The following is a 27,221-nucleotide window of genomic DNA, read 5'->3' as shown; positions in this document are numbered from 1 at the left end:
ATCTGAGTCAGATGCAGTCAGTTTGAGAAACGGCGCCTTCTGACAAGTACAGTTCCCCCGGATGCCCCCAATCTCCCCTGTGGCACTGCTGTTTGCTTAGGGATCGCTCTGAATTTGAACCTCATCACTTGAAAGATTTGATATTTAAGAGTCCAAGTGAATTTGCGATTCATCTGTATCACCATGCTCAACAAATAACAATACTACACTGATGTGGCAGAAAAAAAGAAGAGCCGTTATGCCACATAATTTTCAGTTTTGAATGGTATTTAAAATAGTTCTGTTTTGTCTCAGCAGCTACTTTTCCAGGCAGTTTCTTGTCAATGGTTACTACCAAGAAGTTGAAGGACTTATCAAAGTGTCTAAGAATTGCATGGAGGTATTTCAGCACACAGCATGACATTTAACAGTTATATGTAGAAATGAGACCAAGCCTCTCCTTAACGGCTCTGTATATAAAATTATTTGGAATTTCACAGTATTTAATAACTTCCCTGATACTTGATCCGATGATTCCTTCTTCTATAGGCAGAATATTTTTTTTTCTACAGACCTGAAAATAGACATTTCAAATACCTGCAACCAGGCCACTGAGAACACTATCATCCCCTATGTTAGTGGTCTCAACCTGTGACCCAAAGGGGCCTCACATCCGACATTTACATTATGATTCATAACAGTTGCAAAATTTTAGTTATGAAGTAGCAACAAAATAATTTTATGGTTGGGGGTCACCACAACATGAGAAACTGTATTAAAGGGTCACAGCATTAGGAAGGTTGAGACCACTGCTCTATGTGGTTTCCAAGAGATGGGAACGGGCAGAGGGCTGCCTTTCAGAGGTGATGGTCCTTTACATGATCATGGCAATCGTATCCTACGTGTGCCTGCATGTGGCAAGTATCAAACTGCACCTTATGTAAATGCAGACTTATTATACGCTATTTATACTCTAGTGCAGTCATTTTAAATATAAAAGAAGCACATCCCAGAAAGGTTGTGTTAATTTATACTCTGCCAGCAGCCTATGCAAGTGTGTGCCTCATCACATCTTCATCAGCACTGTAATTCTTAAAGAAAAACAAAACACTGCTGATCGCAGAGGTGGAAACAGCTCACTTCTTCGAATGTGCATGTCTTCACTAGCCGACTGAGTCTTCCATGATGCCCAGCCTGATTCTGTACTGACAATGAAGAACGCTAGTAAAGTAGGAATGAATGCCCTGCATGTCAGTCAGCCAAACTCAATAAATTCACTGCTCCAAACGGCGAGTGAAGTATCATGAATTTGCCCGGTTCCTAGAATATGCATTATCATTAGCCACCAGGACAAACGGATGGACACTTAACGTTTAAGGAATGACCCTTGGTTTCCTTAATAACAGCATTTCCATTTCACTCTGAAGCTTATATAGGTGAGAGATCACTCAGCTACACCATGTCCAATATGGAACCAGAAGCCAGACCTCCAGGGACACACACTGCAGAGCAGTCGATGAGAGGGTGTGGAAATCAACGGTATGACCAAGACTCAGAAGAGTGAAATTCCTAGCAGCTTAACTACCATCCACAGTGTGTGTGTGTGTGTGTGTGTGTGTGTGTGTGTGTGTGTGTGTGTGTGTGTGTGTGTTGGGGGCAGGGGAGTCCCCATAGAGATCTCTAGACTTCCTTTCAGTTCTGACCTTTCTAGACGCATCTGGACACGCTGATAAAATCTGACGGCTGCTGTCATGCCACTGTGGTTTGTTAACTGGCCAGCTGGGGGAATCCTCAACAACTTCTATAAGCACGTGTCAGCTCTCACTCAATCCCTAGCCTGCCTTGCTATCTATAGACTTGACAAATAACTTCTCTACATGCTGGAGGAGGATAGAAAAACCACAGAGACTCCTATGAGCACCTACACTTCAAAATGTTTTTAAAATAACGAGGTCAGCACACAAATACTTAGCCATGCCAAGCAAATGGGAAGATGGCCACCAACTGCACATCTTGGCTGCCTAGGGGTAAAATAATGCCTCCTTATGTGTGGCACCCAAGCCATAGTCACATGAGCGACCGTACACATTCACCACTGTATCCCAGGTTTGTGGACAGATATATAAAATGAACAAAATAGTCAAACCTGAACAAAAGAACAAGCAGACAGGATTTAAAAATAATAGTGATGTCTAATTCGGTTTAGCTAGATATTTAATTTTCAAAATCTCATGCAATGGTAAGAGAGACAAGGACAAAGAAAATAATCTCAAAAACAGCAAAAATGATGGCAACTGCAGCCCATCCACTTTAACTAACACAGATTACGTTGCATGTCTCTCCTGCTGCAGCCCAGGAGCCTTCTGCTGCAACTTCCACTTGCAGTGCATGTTACCTATGTGCATACCACCCTCATCTGCTCTGTGCATGTGCGGATATGACCAACTGTGTGGGCGTGACTGCCTGTGCAGGTACAGGTGGAAGCCAAAGGTCAGGATGTCTTCCTTAGTTCTCCACATCATCTAATATGGCCAGCAAGCCTTGCCGGTCTCCAGCTCCCTCCCCGGCCCCCCAGAGGTTACTGGTCCTCATAACTACATCTGGCTTTTTACATGGGTATCAGGGATCCAAACTCAAGTCCTGGCATTTGCACACCAAACACCATAATCACTGAACCGTCCCCAGGCCCCTCACCCATGTTTAACTCACTACCTCACCGGTTCTTGAGAACCGGGTCTACATGCTGTCTAGCCACTGAATGATCTGAAGTACAAATCCCGAGTCTCACCACAGCTGGCAGCAGAATCATACATACTCAGATTTCAGAGCTCCCCACACCAACTTACATGTGACCTATCACAGCACAACTAGGAAACCAGCTTTTAACCCATCAACGCTAATGAGAAAAGGTACACAGACAGCTCCTGGGTATGCCCACATCTGGACAGTCAGAAGAGCAAAGGACTCTGCTGTGGGATGTCTTTCTGTACGCTGTGAATATGTGTTGCTCTGATTGGCTGATAAATAAAACTGCATAGGCCTATGGCAGGGCAGGATGGAGCCAAGAGGGAAAACCCAAGAGAGATAGGAGAGTAAGGGGAGACACCAGCCTGCCCAAGGAGCAACATGCCAACAGACTGGTAACACTATAGCCATGTGGCAAGACATAGATTAAGAGACATGGGTTAATTTAAGATGATAGAGCTAGCTAGCAAGAAACGTAAGCCATTGGCCATACAGTTTGTAATTAATATTAAGCCTCTGAATGATTATTTTATAAGAGGCTGAGGGACTATGGGGGCAGGGCAGGGCTAGAGAAACTGAAGGCTACATTTGGCTGCCCAATGTGGAACAAGAGTTTCCACCTACAACGTGAGATAACTTATAAGAGATTCTAAAACGGAGCCAAAAACAGCTTCGTACTCCATGTCTCAGGCGGGCCATGGTACAGAAGATGCCACAGCATTTGGGCTTGAGCGCAGCATGGCAGATTCCACATAGGTACACAGAACTGTCTCCAAGTTGTGCAGCATACTGCATGGCAGATTTAGCTTTTACTCAAACAGACAAAAAGGGTTTATGGGCCAGCTGCATGCTACCTGATGGCAGCATGGACCCCAGAGTTGGCAGGATAAGCGTGACTCTCCTGGGTACCTCCGACATGTTGGAAAGCTGAAATGGGCAGCGTCATCTCAGCCATGCTGTGGTTTGCAACGATCATAAAAGGATTATAGATACACAAAAGACATATTCAGATGGACTAAACCTCTAAAAGGTTTACATTATATGTAAAAATGTACGTAGGCTTTGAAGAGAGAAAAAAAGGACAGTTATATAAAGAAATAGATGGTTTTTAAAAAAGTCTTTAAAGAGACAGTAAAAGTAATATAAAAATAAGCCACATAAAGACAGAAATCACACGGAGAGTGGATTATATTGTCTTTGGGATTTTTAACTGCAGAAAGACATTTGATTATAAAGGCTGAGTTAAACCAACAAATATATTTTAAAGGTATCTTGACTTCAAAATGTGTGTCTAAGGACACATTGCTTTGGAAAAAGAGTTCTGCTTTTGTTTCCATAGAAGTTGAGAACCTGTGGATTGCTTCCAGGCTAATATGGTTTGATCAGCCAAGACCCCCCTGAAAGGTCTCCAATGACACCATGGCCCAGAGGATCCAACATCCCAAAATCAGCTTCAAAGCAATTGGCTGAGACAATCCATCCTCACAGACTACTACAGCCAAGATTTAACTACAATTCTTAATTTTCTCAGGATCCCTATAAGATTACCAGCACCCACAATCAACAAAAAGTAGTAGGAGAAGCTGTGCCCAAATTCCCAAAATACTGTTTATAAATGTTTATTTTATTTAAAGGGGGTTGATTATAAATGCAATCTCTTTCTAAAGAAGAAAAGGGGATATAGATATGATAGTATAAAAGAGTAGATTATTGAACCCACTTTTAAAGAGCAACACATATTCAAGACATCATACAGCAGGACTCTTCTGAAGTGTTTTCAGTGTATTCTAAACCACCAGTGTCCACACAGCTTCCATTCTTCAGGTCATCTTTAACCTGTCCGGAAATGGCATTGTTAGAGTGATCAGCCAGCTCATGCACTGATAACTGAATTACAGCCTTTATTGAAGTCATTTTCACAAATGTGTGTGCTTCAGTGAGAAGAGGCCATGTTTGCTTTAATCCATGCTTTACACAGCTGCGTCAGTAGTGGGAAGAGTCTCATCTGAATAGATCTTTGTCTTCACAAAGGCTACTGCATCCTCCATCCTCAGTTTTCTCAGCTCCCAGTTATGGATCTTCCCAAAAAAGAAAATAGTTTGTGAGAAATGATAACATATAAAAAATAAAAGCTACTTTAGAGATCTAAGCACATCAAAGTAGTAGCAAATCAGCTTTCAAAAATTAAATGCCCCCATGCAAATGTTCACATTCTAAACCTAATAAGCCTGGGATGAAGAAAACTATCAACACTGAAAAGTATAAACTTCAAAGGCTCTCCAAACAGCAAATTATTTCCAAACTTTTAAATGGCACATTAGCAGAAAGGGCTATATCAAAGCTTTAGTATGCCAAGCCCAGCCCCCTTTGGGATATTACAGTACAATAATGGGAGATTTGAGTGTACACACTTCACTGTGCAGGACCACATGAGCAGCAGGCAGATGAAGCCAAGATCATGATGAGGCCCTGCATATTGACAGGAAGGCCTGAAAAGGATGTTCACGAAAAGCCATGGCCCTGAGGGTCAAAGAGAAGCCTACGAGAAGGATCTTCCTCCAGTTCTCCAGGTACCCAGCACACACTATGAAAGTCTCACACTGGCCCAGAAAACAAAAGCCTTAATATCATTCCTCATTCAAGATAATCTGAAAATCGGAGGTGGCTTAATGTGTTAAATTCAGTAAGAAAAGGTATTATTTATCCTCTTCTTCATTAAAAAGTGATTCAGGCTGACCAGGTACCATCTATAACTCCCTACTAGATGACAACATCTAGCTGAGTGGAAGGAAATCACATACTAGAATATTCCCTCTGACAGAGAACAGCAGCTAAGATATGAGTTCCCAGCATGCTGACTGCTCCCCTAGAGCCCAGTGGCCACCTTCAGCCATAGCAGCTGGCAGCTGGGAGAATGCATGGTGCTAACACAGGAAATAGTCCATTCACATTGTTTTCTTACCAAGATCACATAGAAGCCCATGGCACTCAAATGTCGAATTTTCATAGCCAACAATCCTCTGGGGTGGCTTGAATTCAAACAATAAACAGACTTAGGAATACACAGCACAGCTACTCTGAAAAGGAAAAAAAAAAAACCAAGCAGGTGATGGGTGAACACCTGAAATTTTGCAACATCCTGCCCTCAGGAGCTCAGGCTGAAATCTCCACGGACCTCATTCTCACCATTCCCTACTCTGTCCTTTTCTTCTGTTACTTCAGACTCTGCAGAAAATGCAGTGCATGACTACTTTGTAAACCCAAACCTGACAAAACGTTTTACATAATTATGCACCAGCTTTCTTTATGAATGGCTTTACTTTCTAAGGAGGAAAACTTCCTGATAAAAAAAACACGCATTGTAAGAGTTTCTGGGCAATGCTAAGCTCTGACCCAACTACAATTATGCTGTAAAGCTACTGAAGGCAACGGCAAATGGCAATGACCTTCCAAACTCAAGAAAACCCAAAGACAGAGGCTCCTCCAATAGGGATTCTACAAGCAGAGTAGAGAGCCATGCTTTGAATCTCACCATTCTCGATTTCTGTAAGTTCACTGGGAGAACAAAGAAAAGAGCAAGAGACACTTTACCCTCTGCCTTCCCTGGTCACCAGCTTCCAGAAGAGAAATTTCAGACTCACCAGAGACCACTCGACGTCTGCACTTCCCAGTACTTTATGCTACCAATGACTATCCTATCATTTTCTATCAGTTTAACAGTGGATTAAAGGGGAATGAGATTTCAAATGCTGTGAGAGGCTGTCTAAGGGCACCTGGGTAGCATAACACTTAAAAAGATAACTGAGGAACAAGCCAGCTGGATGCAGAAAGGGGAAAAGACACAGACCTGTGTGGATAGATGGGGCGGAGCAGGTCAGGTGGGAACCCTTACAGGTTGTTCTGTTCCCTCCACTGTATGTATGTGCCTGTCCAGGAGAGTAGCAGGCCTTAAGTGCCCTGGAGCAAGGGAACACATGCGGCTCATTTGTGTGCCCTACAGGCCTAGCAAAACCTTTCTACAAAGGCTGACATAACAGAGAGGTGTGAGGAATGAACCCATGATCCTGTGCTTCTACTGAGCAGCAGGAGACTCTCGTGGTATGACATCTTGTTTCTCCTAGAAAGACACTACAGGCAACGTGAATCAGGGAAACAACTTGGATTCGCTTCAATGTGCCCCAACCACAAACAATACTAATATCAAAGCTATGATGTAAGGAGTAGGAGGAAGGTAAAAGCATCGGGTAGTTCATTTCTGTAGATGCCTCAAGTTTATGATCACTGCATTATCTCGTCTGAAGTTTATACTGCACTGATAATCATGTTAATACTGTCTTACTGAACTGTTACTTAGTAACAGTACCTTCAGTACTAATTCTTCAAGAGTGTCCGGTTCGGCAGTGTTCCAACTCCAGTCTCCTGGACTTAACCACAGGCAGCAGACTCACATGTGCGAAGGGCCTTCAAGTGCTGCAAGCTACATACATTCCTAAGGTCTTTCTGACACTGCTATTTAATACAAAGTCTTTCTTTACTAAGATTCTAATTCACAATGCCCATCGAGTGAGTATATATAAATTACCTCTGCATGTTTGGGGCTAAAGGTGCATCTACATCAGAAAATGGAAATACTTGGGTCCTGTTATTATCCATTCTGATTTCAAAATCTGCAAGAAACAAAGAAAAAATATTGATATTAATTTCTCAAACACTGCTCAAAGTAATTGCTATCTATCAAAAGCCTAATACCAACAGTACCAGAGAGGACAATAACAGTAGCTAAAATAAAACAGAGAACTTACAATGTGGCAGACACTAATCTAGGGATCTCACATGTAGACTTTCATTTATTGGTCATAGAATTCTATGAGTACTACTGTTGTTGCCCTGTTTACACAAAGAAACTAGGGACGGTTACAGTCCTAAAGTCACCGTACTAGGAAACGACAAAGCAAGAATCTACAGACTAGGAAAACACAGTGCCAGGCATGGGAAATCTCCTAAGTTATTGGTCAGAGGAGTCAGAGACTCACAAAATAATACAGACGATTGTGGTTGCCCTTGGCTGCCTCCTAGAACTTAAAGGAAAGATCCTATGCTGAAGACACCACACACTCGAGAGGAATCTAGCCAGGACTGACCTGCAAGCCTCCTCCTAGCTCTCACTATCTAAAGGTCCTACACAAGCTGCCAAGAGAGAACAGCAATCAACAGTCCTACCCACATGTGAAGCCTACGAACCACAACAACGATGGGCCGGCATGGCAAGACAGCCCCAAGGGTGCAATCGTGGCACCTCTATCTTGGGGGAAAGTAAGAGCTGTCTAGTTGGACTTAAGGCCTGCTCAGAGAAGACCCTACTGTCAGTTTCCTAAACATGGTCATTTCTAACTGCATCCTAAATGCTTATTCTTAGCACAGAGGTGCGGCTCTCACTTGTCAGCAAAGACACTTCCTTTGGAAGGAGAGACTCTCGGAGAAGAAAGACCCAGCTGTGACTGTGGGATACCCAACACCAACTGGCCCATCTACAGGGCAGTCTTCACATCTAAGGCTTGGGGAACGCCTCAGGCAAGGGCACAGAAACTATGACTCAGAAGCAGAGGACCGGCACATCTGCTGTGAGGCAGTATCTTCTACATGGGACGCTGCACCCAGGAAATCTTAACAATATGGTCACCCAGATAAAACCTGCCCACCACCACCACCAGCTGCTGACATGCCAACACGGATGGGGAAACATCTCCCAAGGCCCCACCCCCAGATGAAGAGCACAGGCAGTTAATGGGGCTGGGAGAAGAATGAGTCTTCCCCAGAGACAAGCCTCATGATGTGGTATCTAGTCCCAAGTGGTCAGCGGTACACAAATGCACTCGCAAGCTGTACTTATACTTATGTGTGTGCACGTGTGTAGATGTGTAGCAATAATTAGGAAGAGGTCATGAATCTGAGAGGGCGTCTGGAGCGTGTCATGGAGGGGGCTGCAGAGAGGAAATGGGGTAGAGATGATATAAATACAGTACTCAGGCTTGAATATAATCTCCTAGCCCTTTGTCAGAACAAACAGAAAATACATTGTAAAAATAAACAAAATAGAGGGAAAGCCATACCAATGTGATAATTATGCGGCAGCTGCACATTTCTCGAGAAGCATCCTTCGTCCTCCCAAAGGTTGCTGAGCACCTCCGCCACCCTGTCATTGGGATGGGACGGTGGCCGTGGCAGCTGTGGCAACGGGATGTGGACAGCCTTGTAATGAGCGTTTTCATCAAGTTTCAGACAAGTATTCAGAACATGAAGCCTATGAATATTCTTCTCTATGTCACCTAAAAATACAAAAGCAAACACATGATTAAAACATTAATGCCATGTTTTAAAATACTAATGTATCTGTTTCTAATTACCTCTTAAAATCTTTCTTACTTAGTGTATATTAATTCACCGTACAAAACAATGATTTACATTTGCATTCATATTTATAAGGAACTTTGATCATCTTCACCCCATTCCCTCCACTCATCCCCCCTCCCCTCTCCACTTTGTTCTAGTTTGTTTATTGAAAAATTTTTTTTCATACAATATATTCTGATCATGGTTTCCTCCCCCAACTCCTCCAAGATCCTCCCATCCACCCAACATCATACCCTTTCTCTCTCTCTAGAAAATAGGCAAACAACACACACACACACACACACACACACACACACACACACACACACATACACACACACACCCCAGAATTTTAAAAAAGAAAAAATACAGACATAAAAACACAAAATTAGAAACCAAATATATAAGCAAAAGACCAGTAAGATTTTTTTTAAAAAGTCCAGACAAGGTAATATAAGACAACAGAAAAACACCATTGAGTTCATTTTGAGTGGCCATCTCCTGTTGGGCATGTGGACTCTCTTTAGTGTGGTAACCCACTGAGACTCATTGGAGAAAACTAATTTTTACTCTGTAAGTGGTATCAATTGCAGACAGCTTCTTGGTTAGGGACAGGGACTCATGGCCTCTTCCCTCCCTCAGTGCTGGGACCCCTCTGGCTGAACCTGTGTGTGCTACCACAGTCTGGGAGAGTCTTGTGTACACTAGTCCTATGTCTGGAGGGCACTGTTGCTTCACTGGGTCCTCCATGCCCTCTGGAGTCCTCCCGCCTCCTCTTCTGTAGAGTCCCTAAACCCTGAGGGGAGATTTTGATGTCTTTTCTTTGTTCCCAGAATTTTTTCAGTGATTCCCTGGTTTTCACTCTAGATCAGTGAGTGACCTGTATTTGCTAATGTTTCAAACCTTAAGCTATCTTTAGAAGTAACTTGATCTAAACTCATTTTATAGGAGAGAAACTGTCTAAGAAGTTGGGACTAGAATCCAAGCCTCCAAGTCTACTATCCAACAATAAATTCTTTTTTAAAAAATCAGTATATGGGGCTGGAGAGATGGCTCAGAGGTTAAGAGCACTGGCTGCCCTTCCAGAGGTCCTGAGTTCAATTCCCAGCAACCACATGGTGGCTCACAACCACCTGTAATGAGATCTGGCGCCCTCTTCTGGCCTGCAGTCATACATGTTGTATACATAATAAATAAAAAAATCTAATATATATATTTATATATATATATTTATATATATATAAATAAATAATATAATCAGCATATGGGGTTCACTTTTCACAATTTAATTTCAGGACTTTATAGTACTGTTTATAAAATAAATTATAGCTACTTTATTTTAAGACATATTATTAAATTTTGTACATCTACCCAAATATTGTTTTTCTTCACTTAAAGTCAGTAACTGTAGGGCATGGTAACACACACCTTTAATCTCAGCATTTAGGAATTCCACCCTAGAGAGACAGAGGCAGGTCAATGTCTCTGATTTCCAGGCCACCCTGGGCTATATAGACTGGTCTCAAAAAAAAAAAAAAAGAGAAGAAAAATGATTAATTTGGTTTCAAGAATAAATAAACTGACTAGTTCGGTTCCTATTGGTCACTAGATGTAACAGGTATCTGTCTCATTACAGACCAGGAGTGACTTTCCTTGGTGACCTGGGCTGATATATTTAATGGTGTACTTCAGAAAAGGAATGCCAATACCTCGGATTGAGAACACCGAGCTGTGAGCATGTGCAGACAGTGAACGCTGTGCATGCAGTGCAGGCTAAGAGCAACAGCTGTGCAGACCTTCCTTCCTCCTGCAGTGGGTGGGGATGACACCAAGGATGGCTCTGTGCCCTTGTACTGTGAAACACGGGCCTCTGACTTCACTATTATCAGCTGGGCTCAGCGACATTTGCTCTGCATATCTGAACTAAGGCTGTTCTGAAAACCCCACTCCGAATGACAGATAGTGCACACTACCTGAAGTCAGCAGTTCACTGATGACGTTCTTTTTGGTAAGCTGGTTAATGAGGGCCAGGGGGAAATAATTCATCAGGCAAAATGAATACACAACACTCAATAGGTTTTCAGAGGAGATGTGGTGAAGACGTACAGTCAGAGCGCTCACCATAGCTTCTAGGAACCTATTGAGGAACAAAGGAAAGGCAGATTTCAGATGAACTTCCAAGACAAGGGCACATCAGAGCTTCTGTGCTCTGGAACCAAGGTCTTCGAGGAATGCAAAGACATGAGATGAGACAATCAGACCTGTAAATAAGCATCCATACATAGTGCAGGACGTGGTACGTCCCACGGTAAGTGTACATATCTAATAAATGACCATTGTGGATGTACTGCATGAAAATGTTTTACAGGCCTTCAATCATTTCACTCCTATTAAAACTCGGTGGGGTAGCAGCATTATTATTCTCATAAATAAAGATGAGTGAACAGGCTCAGAAGTTGAGTAATTCATCCATGAACTAATTACAGTGGATGGGCAGCCTGTGCAAAGACAAGGTTAGAACCTAAATGGGTGGGCACCAGAGCCTTTTATCTTTACACAGTTTCCACTACCACTGTAGTTTTAGAAGCAATTAAAAATGGTTAGCTATCAAATTCTTGGAAACGAATTACAGGCCTAAGCCTACCAGTCACAGCTCCTGGGCAGCATCCACAGAAGCTAAGCACAGGCAGAGGGGCAGGCTAACCCTTTGTGGAGGTGACACTGTTAATAAATGTCAGACTTCCCTTGAACCCAGGTGAAGTGTGACTCTCAGGGCATAAGGTATCACTAGCAGAACACACGAAACTGAAATACACAGAGCGTTTCGGCAGTGTAGAAGGGAGGGAGGCACTTCCAGGAGAACTGGGAGGGTAGATGCGGTAAGAGGGAAGCTCGTCTGAATGGAGCCCTGGCAGCACAGACTCTGTGCCACAGTAGAACAGTGGATGAAGAAGGCATGGGGCAGGGATGAAGACAAGGGCCAACATGTTTGGAAGCTCAGACTGAAGAGATGGTGAGGACCAATGCTCCAGATCAACTGGGCAGTCTCGGTGGCCAGGGCAGCAGAAAGGCCTGCAAGCTGAAGAGAAATAAGTACCACAGGATGGGATGAACACACTGGATCCTGGAGAAAACAGCCAGGCGACGGTACTGAACTGGGAACTGACTGAACTAGGCTCATGCAGCAGTCACAGCAGTGAGCAGACCACTTTTAAATCTAGTACAAGTTCAAAGAAAAGATGACTAAGAATACAACTATTAAAAAGTTAGTAAATATGCAATCTTAAAGATATAAATTATAAAACCAATAACAAAGAGTGGGTAAGAATAAAATTGTCTAGATTTTCTATGGGACTAAAGTTATGAGCCTAAACTAACTTTTACAATAGCATAATTACCTAAGACGTACAGTAACCAGATATACTAAAGAAACGTAAAGGAGGATAAATACATCAAATTACGAAGACATAGTAAAAGAGAAAAAACAGAAAAAATATAAGACAGAAAACGAAATGGCAATAGTAAAGCCTTCTCTACCACTGAAAGCTTGAAATATATCTGTACTGTGATCATTAATCCTCACTGTCAACTTGACAGGATGTTTAGTCACCATGGAAACATACTTCAGGGCACTTTCAGAAAAGCTGAACTGAGAAGGGAAGACACCCACCCTCAATTTGGGAAGCACCACCCTATGACTTTGGACCCTGGACTAATAAAAAGGAGAAAGCTACTGCATGGCAGCATTCTGCTTCCTGAGTGTGGATGTCATGCGACCAGCCCCGTGTTCCTGCCACCATGACCTCCCTCTCCGTGGTCAGCTGTACTCCAAACTGTTTACCTTACACTGTTTATTGTGCATTTGCCACAGCAGTGAGAAATGGAACTGACACATGTATTACACACTCCAATTAAAAGATAGAAAGTAGCCAAACAGATAACAAAATAAATAAGATCTAACTATATACTGTGTGCAACGGGCTTACTTTAGATTAAGGACACACAATCAGCAAGTGAAAACATTGAATAGAAGATGACACTACAAGCAAATGGTGATCCAAGAGCAGGGGTGGTCATGTTTATATCAGAAAAAAGAGATGTTTAAGTCAAAAACTGTCACAAAAGACAAAGACGGTCAGTCATTCTATTAGAAGAGTCAACTCATCACGGAAATGGGACAGTTCACAAATGCATAAGGGTTCGACATCAGGAAACATACCTAGAGCGAAACCTGAGATCTTACGGACAGACAGACACCAGTACAGTAATGGAAGTGATCTTCCCCTTCATTCAATAATCATCAATGCAGAAATTAAGACAGAGAACCCAAACAACACTACACCCAAAATGACAGTGCAGACAAAGACCACTCAGTTGACAGCATCAAAATACACTCTCTTCTTAAGCACACGCAGGACAAATTGTGTGCAAGGGCCCAACCAAGTTAACACATTTAAGAAAGTATAAAATCTTGTCAGTGTCAGTTTAGACTACAACAAGACAAGCTGGAAATCACTAACAAATGAAAAACTGGAAAATTCATAAAGGTAAAATTATTTAACATACTCTTGAACAACCAGTGGGCCACAGAAGAAGTCAAACACAAAATTATAAAAATAAATTCCAACAAAGCCACAGCACACCACAAATAAAATATTCAGAAAATGCAGTACCAATAGGGAAGTTTGCAATGATAAATGTTATCTTTAAAAAGAATATTTCAAATCAACAACCTTAATTTATACCTAAAAAAAAAAAAAAACTAGAGAAAGAGGCTGGGAGATGATGGCTCAGCAGCTCCTGAGTTCTATTCTCAGCACCTACACGGCAGCTCACAGCTGTCTGTATCTCCAATTCTAGGATCCAACTTCTTCTACTGGCCTCCACAGGCACCAGGAACACATGTATTAGACACACATATGCACAGACAAAATACCCATACACATAAAATGAAAGTAAATAAATCTCTAAAAGAAAGAAACTAGAAAAAGAACAAACCAAACCCAGAGTTAGTAGAGGAAGAAAGTAATGAGATTTAAAGAGAAACAACTGTGAACCAGAGGGAACGATCAACAGAAGCAGCAAACCCATAACTAAACTAGCGGGGAAAGACAGTCATCTAAAAAGCAGAAATGAGAGACGAGAAAACACCACTAATGCCACAGAGATAACAAAAGGTGCTGGGGATGTCACTTAGTTGGTACAATGCTTAACAGGACTGAAGGCGTAGAATCAATCCCCAGTACCCCAGACTAAGCAGGAGGGGTATCTATAATCCCTGACATTTGGGAGGCTGAGGTGGGAAGATCAAACCTTCAAGGCCAGAATGGGCTACACAGTGATCTCAAGTTAAAAAAAGATGCATGTAACCTTTGCACATTGTCCTGTATACTGTAAATCATCTTTCAATTATGTATAATATCTAATACAGTGCAAATTCTACATAATTAGCTGTGATACTTTCACAGAAAAATAGCAATAAAGTCTGTACATGTTTAGCCTCTCTCCCCTGACAACACACACAATAATAAAAGGAACCTAATAAAATATTATGAAAAAAATGTTTACTAACAAATTGGTAGCCAAGAAGAAATAAATTCATATGCAATCAACAAAGACTAAACAATGAAGAAAAAGAAAATCAAAATAGACCAACAATGAATACAGAGATTGAGTCAGCTATCAAAAACCTCACAAAAAAAATCTGGAGAGGTGGCTTAGTACACATACATACATGCAGGCAAAACACTCACATACATAATTGGGAAAAAAACAAAACTCTCAACAATGAAAATGTCTAGGGCCAGAGTACTTCACTGGTGAATTCTGATGAATTCTACCAAATATTGAGAAGGAGAATAATTAAGTTAACACAACGCTCTTAAACTCATCCAAATATCTACAGAAGAGAGAACATTTCTAAATTCACAAGATGAACATTATCTTCACACCAAAGCTAGGCGACCATGCTACATGGAACAACAAAAGAGCAAACCAAATTCAATATCATGAAAAAGGATCACAGATATACCACAAACGAGTGAGACCCAGGTAGCTCAGCACATGCAATCAATGAATGCTGTAAGCCACACTAACAGAAGGGTTAGAAGAAAATCACACCATTACCTTAATACATGAAGAAATGCATTTGAGAAACTCAAAACCTTTTGTGATAAAAGTTTCCCATACATTTGGCATATAATAAAGTCATATATGAAAAGCTCATAGTCAGCAGCATATTAAATGGTGAAAAACTCAGAAATAAGGCAAGAATGCCTCCTCTTGCCCACTTGTATTTAATATTGTACTAGAAATTCTAGCTTAAGGTGAAATAAAAATAAGATTAGGTACATAATGATATAGGAAAAGGCAAAGGAAATAAGTAAGATTCAAAGCAGAGAAGTAGCATCTGCTTCATTTCTCTACACTAATGAGCTAGTTAAGCACTTGGTTGGTTAAGCGTTCAGGCTTTGGAGCAACACAGTTCAGCTGAGACCATGTGGAGGACTCAGAAGCTGCAGTCTGAAGAAACAAGACCAGCTGAGGAACTGGTGAGGTGAGGTAGCTGTGGCTTGTTCTGCTTCTCTGATCTTCCAGCATTCACCCCAATAACTGGCCTCAGGTTTGTGTTCTTATTAATAAGAACTTTTTAAGATTCATGCTACATCTGGCGCCCAATGTTTGAGGTACGAATTCATGAAATAGCCTCTTGCCTGTGGCCTTGTGAGCCCTAGCTCAGGCCTGAGCTACACTCGGCAGGCTGTGGTGGCACTTGCCGGTAGGATTTACTGAAGAAAGCAGAGGCAGGAGGATCCCGAGTTGAGGCCGGCCTAGGAGAAGCTTCAACCGGGGCAGAGACACAAACAGTGTCGGTGGGACCATGCAGGCAGTGACTGCTGCTCCAAGTTACAGGCTGCTTCTCATCGTGTTGGTGACTGCGGTGATGCTGCTACCTGGAACAAAGAGTTTACAGCTGCTTGTTCAGAGAAGAATTGCCAGGACCAGCGTGTTACAAGAAAGCATCGGCAAAGGTCAGTTTGGAAATGTTTGGCAAGACAAATGGTGGGAAGAAATTTCTGTGAAGATTTTCTCTTCTAGGGAAGAACATTCATGGTCCCGAGAGACAGACATTTATCAGACTGTGATTGCTCCAAACCACAGAGGAGGCACAAAAAAAAAAAAAAAAAAAAAAAAAATCTGAAGGGAACCATGATCATGCCTAACAGTGACTTTGAAATCTTCAAAAGGATGATGGGACTCCACAATGATGATGCCACATGGACTATGGTAAAGCCATTAACACCATGGAAAGATCGACTCTGGACTACAAACTGCTCAGGACAATTTCGAGATGACTGGCTGAGATGATACAGCCTGACAGACTACCTGAACAAGGACTTGAAACAAGCCCTGCACTTTCTCACTATGCAGTGGCGGGACAAATGATACAGGACTTGACAATTAACCCAAAAATTTTCTTTTCAGGATCCCCTAAAGATGGAAGTAATTTTAAGAAGACGACACCCACATCCCCAAAAGGTGGGATGGGAGGTTTTCGGTCGTTTAATGAGTTTTGGATATTGTTATTGTTTATGATGATTGGTTACAAGTTGTTAATTGTTAATGGTCAGGAAAAAAGCTGAACATGAAGATGATTAGATTCAGAGGTTTTGTTTAAAAGAGAAAAGGAAAAGGGAAAACGGAGACTATAAATATGAGGTAGATCACTGAATCTATCCTGAGAAAAAAGATAAAGAAATAATAGGATAAATGGGTAGATCATTGAATCTACTCTAAAAAGAGAAAGAGAAAGATGACAAAAGGTAGATTATTGAATCTATTATGAAAAGAAAAGAGAATATGGATATGATAAGATGAAAAGGGAGATTATGGAATCGACTTTTTAAAAAAGGAACTATTTGTTTAAATAGCATAAGTAATGAAAATTTTTTTTTGTCTGAGTTTATCAAATGTTACTGGACTGGACATTGTTAAATATAATGGAGTTTTTCGCCTGAATCTGTCAAATGTTAATGGACTAGACATCATTAATGTAATCTTGACTGTGTATATTGTATATACTTATTGGATATGATTTTTCTTGTATTAGTTATAAGCTTTTTTAAATTTTAGACAAAAACGGGAAATGTGGTGGGTATTGTGTTCCCTGCAATACTGTGTGTTTCCCAAAATAAACATATCTGGGGTCAGAGAACAGCCAGCCACTAGAACAAAGCCAAAAATGGTGGCTAGAAAATAGGAAGAGTAAGCCATAGCAGAAGTTGGGTGGTGGTGGTGGTGGTGCACGCCTTTAATCCCAGCACTTGGGAGGCAGAGCCAGGTGGATCTGAGTTCAAGGCCACTTTAGAAACAGCTAAGCATGGTGACCCATGCCTTTAATCCCAGAAACCCAACCTTTAATCCCAGGGAGTGGGGGCAGAAAGAGAAACGTATATAAGGCATGAGGACCAGGAATTAAAGGAGAAAAAGCATGTAGTTAGTTAAGCACTTGGTTGGTTAAGCGTTCAGGCTTTGGAGCAACACAGTTCAGCTGAGATTCATGTGGAGGACTCAGAAGCTGCAGTCTGAGGAAACAAGACCAGCTGAGGAACTGGTGAGGTGAGGTAGCTGTGGCTTGTTCTGCTTCTCTGATCTTCCAGCATTCACCCCAATAACTGGCCTCAGGTTTGTGTTCTTATTAATAAGAACTCTTTAAGATTCATGCTACAATCTAATCTCCTTCATAATATCATCAAAAAGAATAACTCCACAGGAACAACCTAATCAAGGAGGTGAGAGATTCACACCCTGCAAACTACAAAACACAGTTAAAGAAATTAAAGATGATACAAATAAAACATGGCAAGACACCGCTCACCTGTAGACTGGAAACCAACATTGTTGAAGTGTCCACATTACTTGCAGTGACTCGGTGATCCAGTACAATCTCTGTCAAACTCCCAACAAACAAAAAAGTGACCCTGAAATTCATACGGAAACCAAGGGGCCTGAATCCCTTAGCAGTCTGGAAAGAAAGAACTAGGCGGGCACTACAGCAGCTTTCTACTTCAGAACATATTACCAAGTTACGATAAGTTAAGAAAAAGCAGTTCTGCAGAAAAACAAGCAAGGCACCAAGAACACACAATGGAGAAAGGGCAATCTCTTCAACAGTGCTTAGAAAACTAGGTATGTACATAAAAAGAATAAAATTAAACCTGTCTTACACTTCACACAAAAATCAACTTAAAAGTGAGTAAGCATAAGACCTGAACTCCTAAAACTCCTATAAGGAAAACATATGGGAAAGTTCTATTTTTATGACTGTGTAGAACAATGACTTTGACTATGATATAAAAAATACAATCAACAAAAGCAGAAATAGTCAAGGGGACAACAGCAAACTAAGATTCTTCTGCTATGCAAATGAAGCAGTCCACCCAAAGAAGGGAAGGAAATACTTGCAAATGGCACACCCAACAGGGGACTACCATCCAAAATACAGAAGCAGTGCCTACAGATTAAGATCGTGAAGACATGATCAGGAACTGGGCAGAGAACATGACAGATGCATCTCCAGAACAGGCACAGCAGTGAGGAAGGATGCTCAACACAACCGACCGCCGGGATATGCAAACCCAGACCACGAAGAGCTGTGCCCTTGCAACTGTTAGGATGGCCGCAAAGGCAAGACAAGGAGACACGGAGCAGTCAGAGCTAGCCCACACCACACAATGCACACTGTGAGGGGAACCCTTCCATACCACACTGTGCTCAACACTGGGGAACAGCCCAAGTGGTGCACACTATTAGGGGTACAGTCCTTCCACACTGTGCACATTACTGGGATGAAACTAAATAAATCAAGATAAAAACCCAAATACAAAAAAATAATACGGCTATCGTATGGTCTCTTGATCTCACATTCAGGAATATTTCTTTCTCTCTCTGTCTCTCTCTTTCTGTCTCTCTGTCTCTCTGTCTCTCTCTTTCTGTCTCTCTTTGTCTCTCTGTCTCTCTCTGTCTGTCTGTCTGTCTGTCTGTCTCTCTCTCTCTTGTTTGTTTTAGTTTTAGGTTTTTGAAACACGATCTCATTCTGTAGCCTAAGCTTGCCTCTGACTCACAGCAATCTTCCTGTCCCAACTTTCCAAGTGCTGGGATTATAGGCATGGCTACCACAGCAAGTTTTCCAAGTACATTTTGATTTACAAGAATTAAACTCAGGATCTCAACCAAATATGTATACTCTTATGTTCAACACAAAAGTCAACATATGCTAACAACCTAAACGTCCATCGAGAGATGAATAAATATAATGTGGTATAAATATACAACTGGAATATTATTTAATCTCTAAAAGGAGACAAATTCTTCCATATGATATGATACAAATGAACTTGGAAGACACTGTGTTAAGTGACTAAGCTTGTCTAGATGGACACATTAACACATATTCCAAATTGAGAAACAGAAGTATAAATGTGAGGAGGAAGGGGGGGCGGGGTGCTGTTCAGCAGGGATGGTTCAAATGTGGAGGAGGATGCAGCTCCAGACAGCTGTGCTCAGTCTGGAGTCGGCCACACTGTACTGTCCACTTGACAGTCGCTAGGAAAGCACCTCTCTTGTCAAAAACCCTTACCACAACAATTCATGTTAAAGAGACACTTCTCAACTTTTTGATGAAGTTAAAAAGGACAAACAATTTAGGAGTGAATAGGGAAAAGTGGACAAGCTCAAAACGAACTCCTCTAACGAATGAACAACTGCACCATAAAGGAACAAGCAAACAAAGGACCACGCAAACGCGACTCCACTCAACTCTATAAACAGATGCAGCAGTACGTCTAGACACGGTGGCCACTGTAAACACGGTCATGTTTCCTAATGCGGTAAGCCTGAGGTGTGCAGTCATTTCCACAGCACACCAGGCAATGATGTAAAGGAAAGCAGTACATACTCTCTGTTCTTGCCTCTGTGGATGTGATTGAGAGAAGAACACACATGAAGGATAGAAACAATGTTCTTCATGTTTAGAGACCCAGGGTCCTCCACTGCTTTCTCCATAAGCTTGTCCATCAATTCAGGAGGTCGAAAACCAAGGTTTTCAAATAACATGAGGATAAAGATCACCTTAAAAACAGAAGGGAGGGAAGTTACTCAACAGCTACAAGATGCTACTATAAGTTTTTAAATCTCAAAGAACTCAAGCAACAAAATGCTACCCCAAAAGGAGTAATTATATATTCTTTTTGTTCTTTAATTGGATATCAACTTAATGAGCAATCTCTTTCGAAGATGAGAACCAAGACAGAGAATGATCTCCACACCTCAATTAACATCTTTCTTAGCTGGGCGGTGCTGGCACATGCCTTTAATCCCAGCACTAGGGAATCAGAGGCCAGCCTGGTCTACAGAGCAAGTTTCAGGACAGCAAGGGCAACCCAGAGAAACCCTGTCTCAAAAAACCAACAACAAAATCCTTCCTTACCCATTTTTCACACAGCAGATCTGAACGTTACTTTAAATTGTGCCTTTTCTGAAGTTTTCAAGATGACCAACCCTATATTGAACTGCTCCCACTTCTGAACACTGTCTAGATTCTCATACATAGGACAACTGAAACATTTTTCCTTTTTACCCATTGGCTGGTTTGAGCTTTCAATCCTCCAGCCTCAGCCTGAGAAGCTGGGTGGGATTACAGATATGTGCCACCATGCCCAGCTGGATTACCTGAACCTTAAGCCTAATATGGTGTAAATATTTTTTCCTATACTTCCTTGTCTTTTTTAATCTTTTAAAAATTAGTATACACAGTATCCCATTTCATTATGGCATTTTCAAACAAAATTTGTTTTTGTAACTCAAACATGTCTTATCTACTTTACGGAAGTGAAATGTTATGATTAAGATAAATTTCACTTCCAATTTCCTGCTGGGTAATATTTCCCACAAGAATTACTGTCTTTGAACTCAATTTTCATAATAAATTCAAAATTCACCTTACTCTCTTAACCAACTGAACCCACTGATCTACCTCAGCCTTTACCTACTTCACTAGAAAAAGGCTCACACACTGCTTTATTTAGACATCTGGATTGCTAAACATAGTTCCTGAAAGGCTTTGACTCCAAAGAAAACAACAGACAAGATCATAAAGTAGTAACATTTCACTCTTCAAAAACCATAAGCCTGTCACACATTATTAGTCAGACCCATTTTTTATTATTCAAAGCTAACAAGAAAATAGGATCCACAAAGCTAAATAGTTAGCCCCCCTACCATATAACCCTTTGATAACCAAACAGAAAAATTTTAGACAATGTAGCTCTTCTTTCAGATAGCAAACTGACCTTAGACGGTCTACTCTCTCAATGCATGGCACTGGAATATTCTGACATTATGATCTCTCTAAGCAGAGAGAAACATTTGAAACAAATGAATGAACAAGCTTCCTGAAAGTTTCTCTGGGATATCCCCAACTGAAACTCACTTGTTTCAACTTCCAAATTTCAAACGTTGTAGCCATGTAATCTGCTATGCTCTTGAAGAGATCTTCATTTTGGTACCGGAGGTCTCTACAGGACTGCAGTATACTGATCAATACTTTAAAAGGACACCCGTGGATATTATCTTTAAGAATGAGTTAAATACACAAGCATTACCAGATGGTTTTGAACATAAGATTCAAGATACTCAATACCTTCTTTGGGATAAAAACAACACTGTATTTTGAAGGAAAACAAAACTACAGCCAAAAATAAAATTTATATGTAACCATAAGAGCCATGATTTCAAAACATGTACCAGGTCAGATGTGGCAGATCACATAGAAAAAGCCCCCTTACCTATGACCGCCTTACTGCATTCATTCAGAAGGACAACAGAGCGGTGATCCATGGCAGCTAGTACTTCAAACATGTGCTGGCTATTCAAGACAGAAAATCTGTCCAACTCCTTCAAAGCTTTCATCTACAGAAAAACAAATTTGCATTCAATTATCATCCGGAAAATGTAATGCCAAAGAAACTAGAATGAGGCTTAAGAAAGGTGACAGACAAATACAGAAGCAGATACACATACACACAGGTATGTTTGCACACACAGATGGATGTCTTCATTTATTTCAGCAAAGCTAAACCCAAAAGCAAAGCCAAGTCCTCCTTCAAAACTAACTTTAGGCAGTGACATGTCAAAGGACAGTTTTTTCAAATTTCATCCACTAGAGAAAAGCCAGGTGTTTACCTCCAATTTCTTCTTAAGAGCAAATGGTGTGTCTTTCCCGATACATTTCATCACTGTTTGTAATGTGAAGATATGTTCTATCTTCCAAACTTGCTGATCAACTAGGATTCTGTCATTAGACACAAGAAATGGGATAATCCTAGAATCCATACCAGACACCTGAATATTTTATTTGGTCCAGCCCCTACTTGGAATATTTCATATGCCAGGGCAGGAATATGAAATCCACAGATGAGGTCTACCTGCCCAAGAGGGTGTAAGCAGTTAGAGAAGGATCTAAATCATTCTAGGATATTTCCTCTTACATTACTGTACTGTCTTTATTAATGATCAAATCGCATCAGATTGAAGGAATCCTTATAACCTTCCCTACCTAATCTGTGACATCAGACCAGTCATACAATTTTATATTGTTTTAAGATAAACCAGTGTAACGTAATCCCTACAGTACCCGAGTAACTATTCTGAATTGTGTATACATGTCAGTTTTCCCCCAACTTTATACCAGTACTAGAGTCTAAGAAAAACTAATTTCAATATTACCTACATCTTTTTATAAAGAGATCCTTTACAAAGTACTATCTTCAGCTTTACATCATCCAGAATTGGAATTTTAAGTTTAATAAAGTATTAACTACCACCAATGCCTACCTTATCAGTGCCTCCAAAAAAGGAAATCAATTTGTGTCGGGCTTTTTAATTCCCCATATAAGGGCCACAGAGAAAAACCATGTGAAGAAAGCTAGAAGATCTTACCGCAACCCTGCTCGAAGCGCATTCACATTCATGCAGGGCTCCAACGTCTCTAAAACAGTTGACAAAATTGAAAGACATCTCTCGTCACACTCATTGATGCGTTCCTGTTCAAATACAATTGCAGATACACCAAAGGTGATGAGATGTGTCCCAGCTTCCCCAAGCAAAACCTCTGAACTCATACTTACGGCCTAAGTACCAGACCAGGAATTCACAAAGTCCACAATACACAACTATTCAGGAAATAAGATGTGACAATTCAGTGACTTTTCCAAATAACCGACACATAAGCTTTTAAACATTGACAATTTCTTATTTTATTTATTTTTCTTTAATATGCATTGGTATTTACTATGCACACTAAAGTGTGTCTGTGATGGGGGTGTTGGGTCCCCTGGAGCTGGAGCTACAGCGAGGTATGAGCTGCCATGTGGGTGCTGGGAATTGAACCCTGGTCCTCTGGAAGAGCAGTCAGTGCTCATAACCATTGAGCCATCTCTCCACACCAACACTTTCTTATGCATCATTGGAAATCCATTTAATATTGATTATATTCTTTTGCTTGTGAAATAACTTGCATTAAACATCATTTTATCCCTTCATGGGCCCCGAAACCACCATGGGGACAGCATGGAAGAATAATAGAAGAGCTACTAAAGTGTACAGGTCAATTGCTCCCATAAATGAGCCCTAGACAACTGTGTCCTAACAATTTCCACACAGCCTTTCCTGAGCACCATGCTACAACTGCCCTGTGAACCTTCTTATTCACATGGCCCACTGCATTTTAGCACTGTCCGCGTCTCAGCTGGGTGCTAGTGTAGTCCAGAAACGACAGGGGGTCTGGAGAGAGAACAGTGCTGATGCAGCTTCTCTAGCGCTCTACAATCCAACCTCACCTCGTCTCCTAAGAAGAGCAGGAGCATGGTCGAGGAAGCCTTTTTTTGCTCGGTGCTAAAGTGGTGCAACTAATCATTACTTACAAAGCTTTGAGTCAGAACTGGTGGATAGTTTAGAGGATAAAGTTGGAAGAAGGAGAGGATGGTTTCATGCCCGTGAGAGTTTCCTTAATAATGTATATACCCCCCAGCACCTGCTGTGAAAGGTCAGCCCACCTGACTCAAATGACTGGCAGCAAACTGCCCTTTCCCCTCTGGCTAAACGTCTTCATGACGCCCACACACATTACGGAGGCACAAGCACATGCAGATCTTCTGACTCCAGCTATGTTACCAGTTGTGAACGCCTGTCCAAGGTCTAGTACATAACTGCATCAATGTCAGTGGAAAGTGAATCCTAACAATCATGACCACATAAGAAACCAATACAGTGCCCGCCAAACAAAACCACACAATTTAAAAGTTCTTGCTTGAGGACATATGCATCAAGTTTACATAAAAACAAAAAAAAATTAAAAACTCATATACCTATAGAGTCAATTCATGAATTCCAGTGAAACATAGTATGTGACACACTATCTCCAGGGAATTAATGTATTTAAGATAATTATTGAGTTTAGGAGTCTGACATAGCCATTCTTCATATCTGGTGCCAGATAAGTGACATCAAGCAATACACTGACACCCTTGTTTGAAACTGAAAATCCAGCTGGGTGGTCATGATCCCAGCACTCAGGAGGCAGAGGCAGGTGGATCTCAGTGAGTTCTAGGCCAGCCTGGTCTACAGAGTGTGTTCCAGGACAGGCTCCAAAAGCTACACAGAGAAACCCTGTCTCGAAAAAACAAAAAAGAAAGAAACTGAAAATCCAAACTTGAACATATCAATCCCTTGCTTAAAATGTCCCCAATGGACTACTGTGCTTCCTGGGCAAATACAAACTCCACCAGGCATAAAGCTGTGGTACCTTGTACATGGCTGACACACAACATACATTCAGGGTGTGAATCAAGGAGCCCACTAGCTGTTAACCAAGCAGCTTGAGATCACTGAATCTGTTTCCTAGCCTTCAGAGCTGGTCAGAGGATTAACATTATGTAAGGAAACTGCGAGGTCACCTCCTTTCCTGTCCCTTTTCCTTCAACTATGCAACCTTTGTACATCTTTCATCTCCCCCACTTTAGCTTCTTCATCCCCCACTTAACCCTAGAGAAGGTAAGTGGGGCGGGATTTCACATTTCCAAATCAAAAGAAATGATCTAACTTAAGGTCTCCTGGGCATACAATATATAACACAGAAATGCATAAAAATTATATGCCACTGGTAGTCTCTTCTAGAGAAGCTATACACATCTCCTTTCCCCAACTCCTCCGCAGTATGTTAAACACAGTAAAGCCGCATTTGCATCTCCTTTTGACCTACCTGAATCGTCCTCAGTACTGTCTGTACCATCAGAGTATTCTGAGGGACGCCAAGCTTCATTATTGCATTAAGACTGAACAGAAGGTGGTCATAGTGCATAATCCTGGCTTCTCTCATCAGCTGCTCACACAGCTGGCTAAAGGCGGGGTGGCTGAACATCAGCTGTATTTCAAAGCGCCGCTTGTCCTCCGATATCCTTTTGGCAATTGTCCACATTGCTAAGAAATAGCTACTGCCAGGGAACGTAGGTGCTTTTGAAAATGTATCCAGCACGTCACTCAAAGAGTTACACTCCTGGGCCAGCTTTTTATGATTCACAGGGGTTGGTCTCGTCTTCTTGGTGAGCACATCTTCACAGGAGTTAGGATGGAAGTTTACTTTCATTACATCACGATCAGAGGTCCCATTAGAGACAAGAGAATGTTCTGAATCAGAGGAAAAGCTTCTAGGACAAAGTACTCTGTCATGTTTAAAGACAGCTGCATGGCTTATGCCTTTAGTTTGGGTACAACCATGTACCGATCTTGAAATACCCTGAAAGAGGTATCTAACAGACGGCCGCAGTCCCTCATCAAAACCAGTTAGCAGACCGTTTCTTGGGTACCATTTTGAATGAACAACTTCTGGTCTGCCAAATCCTAGAGGACAGATCCTCAAAACTCTGCTTCTTGGAAGTGAAGTACTCAGGTGTCTGATGTTCCACAACAAGGAATGTGCTTTGTTATTCATTTTGCTACCCACTGGCACACTTTCCAATACTCAAGATGCAACACAACTTAACTTCTTCCTAAAAGGGAGCGCACGCTGTGGACAATCCTGTAGAGGATAGGTGGATGAAAGAAAAAAAAAAAAAAACAGTGAAAATTGTTGATTAAATAAAGGAAGCGCATCTAATGGGAGCTTGCCTGGGTACCTATCAGCCACCAGAGCTTCCTATTAAAATGGTAAAACTACATCCCAAAATGTTTCTTCACTTTTATCCCAGTGTGGACATCGTTATAAATTACCCAGCTCAGTCATTTTAGCAGTTGTGGTTTAAAGTAATAATGATGATTGATGATGGTGATGATGATGATTTCCCGTGTAGGTGTTCAATAAATCTTCCTCTGCTGAGGGCAATTTTGTCAACACTACTTTGGAAGCCTCCATTGAAAACAGTATCATCGGTGGACACTTTCAACCAAATGATCTAGCAACGGCCAAAACGAAACCGTTAAGAAAACGCACTTGGACAGGAGGCCTTGCTTAGGTAAGGAAGGAGGGGAAAAAAAGAAAAAGAAAGAAAACGGCCAGGGTGGTGGCGCACGCCTTTAATCCCAGCGCTCGGGAGGCAGAGGCAGGCGGATCTCTGAGTTCGAGGCCAGCCTGGTCTACAGAGTGAGTTCCAGGACAGCCGGGTTTCTACACAGAGAAACCCTGTCTGGAAAAAACCGAAACAAACTAAATGGAAACAATGTTCTCCATGTTTAAGAAGCTCCAGCCTCATCAAGATCCCGAAACCGGAGCTAGCGTCTTTCCTCAACTGGGCCGCCCAGCATCAACTCACCACCCTAAACTTAAGACCGAAGACACTGCTCAAACTTTTCTCCACCCGATAAAAGGACTACTCACGATTCCGCTTATGCTCGCCACCCACTCACCTTAGGACAGAACCCCGTGGCAGCACACAGGCGCAGCCATGACAGTTCCGCCCAAAGGGGCGTGGCCGGTGACATTCTACGGATTCCTGTGTAGGACAAAAAGCCTAGGTTCGCGGTGGCCGTAGACGGCCACGCGTGGAGGAGGGGAA

General features: G+C 41.6%; 1 protein-coding gene across 2 annotated transcripts; it reads right to left on the bottom strand.

Annotated features, from left to right (window-relative positions):
* Nucleotides 1-4,608: 4,608 nt before the first annotated feature.
* Nucleotides 4,609-27,134, bottom strand: Fastkd2 (FAST kinase domains 2). 2 transcript variants are annotated; one of them, XM_036172719.1, is made up of 12 exons: nucleotides 27,073-27,134; nucleotides 25,433-26,248; nucleotides 23,113-23,216; nucleotides 22,357-22,465; nucleotides 21,960-22,083; nucleotides 21,605-21,744; nucleotides 20,072-20,244; nucleotides 11,088-11,251; nucleotides 8,835-9,050; nucleotides 7,307-7,391; nucleotides 5,687-5,801; nucleotides 4,609-4,802 (listed from the first exon to the last, which is right to left on the bottom strand). In XM_036172719.1, exons 2-12 carry the CDS (start codon nucleotides 26,159-26,161, stop codon nucleotides 4,695-4,697), a joined length of 2,067 nt encoding a protein of 688 aa, XP_036028612.1. In that variant the 5' UTR covers nucleotides 26,162-26,248; nucleotides 27,073-27,134; the 3' UTR covers nucleotides 4,609-4,694. The 2 variants fall into 2 exon arrangements, with proteins under 2 accessions (XP_036028612.1, XP_036028613.1); XM_036172720.1 differs by having other exon boundaries at nucleotides 5,687-5,753.
* Between the last annotated feature and the right edge of the window lie 87 nt (nucleotides 27,135-27,221).

The sequence above is a fragment of the Onychomys torridus genome, chromosome 23, assembly GCF_903995425.1.
Source record: "Onychomys torridus chromosome 23, mOncTor1.1, whole genome shotgun sequence".
Taxonomy (NCBI): Eukaryota; Metazoa; Chordata; class Mammalia; order Rodentia; family Cricetidae; genus Onychomys; species Onychomys torridus.
The sequence above is the reverse complement of the archived record's forward strand: the minus strand, read 5'-3'. Positions and strand labels throughout refer to the sequence as shown.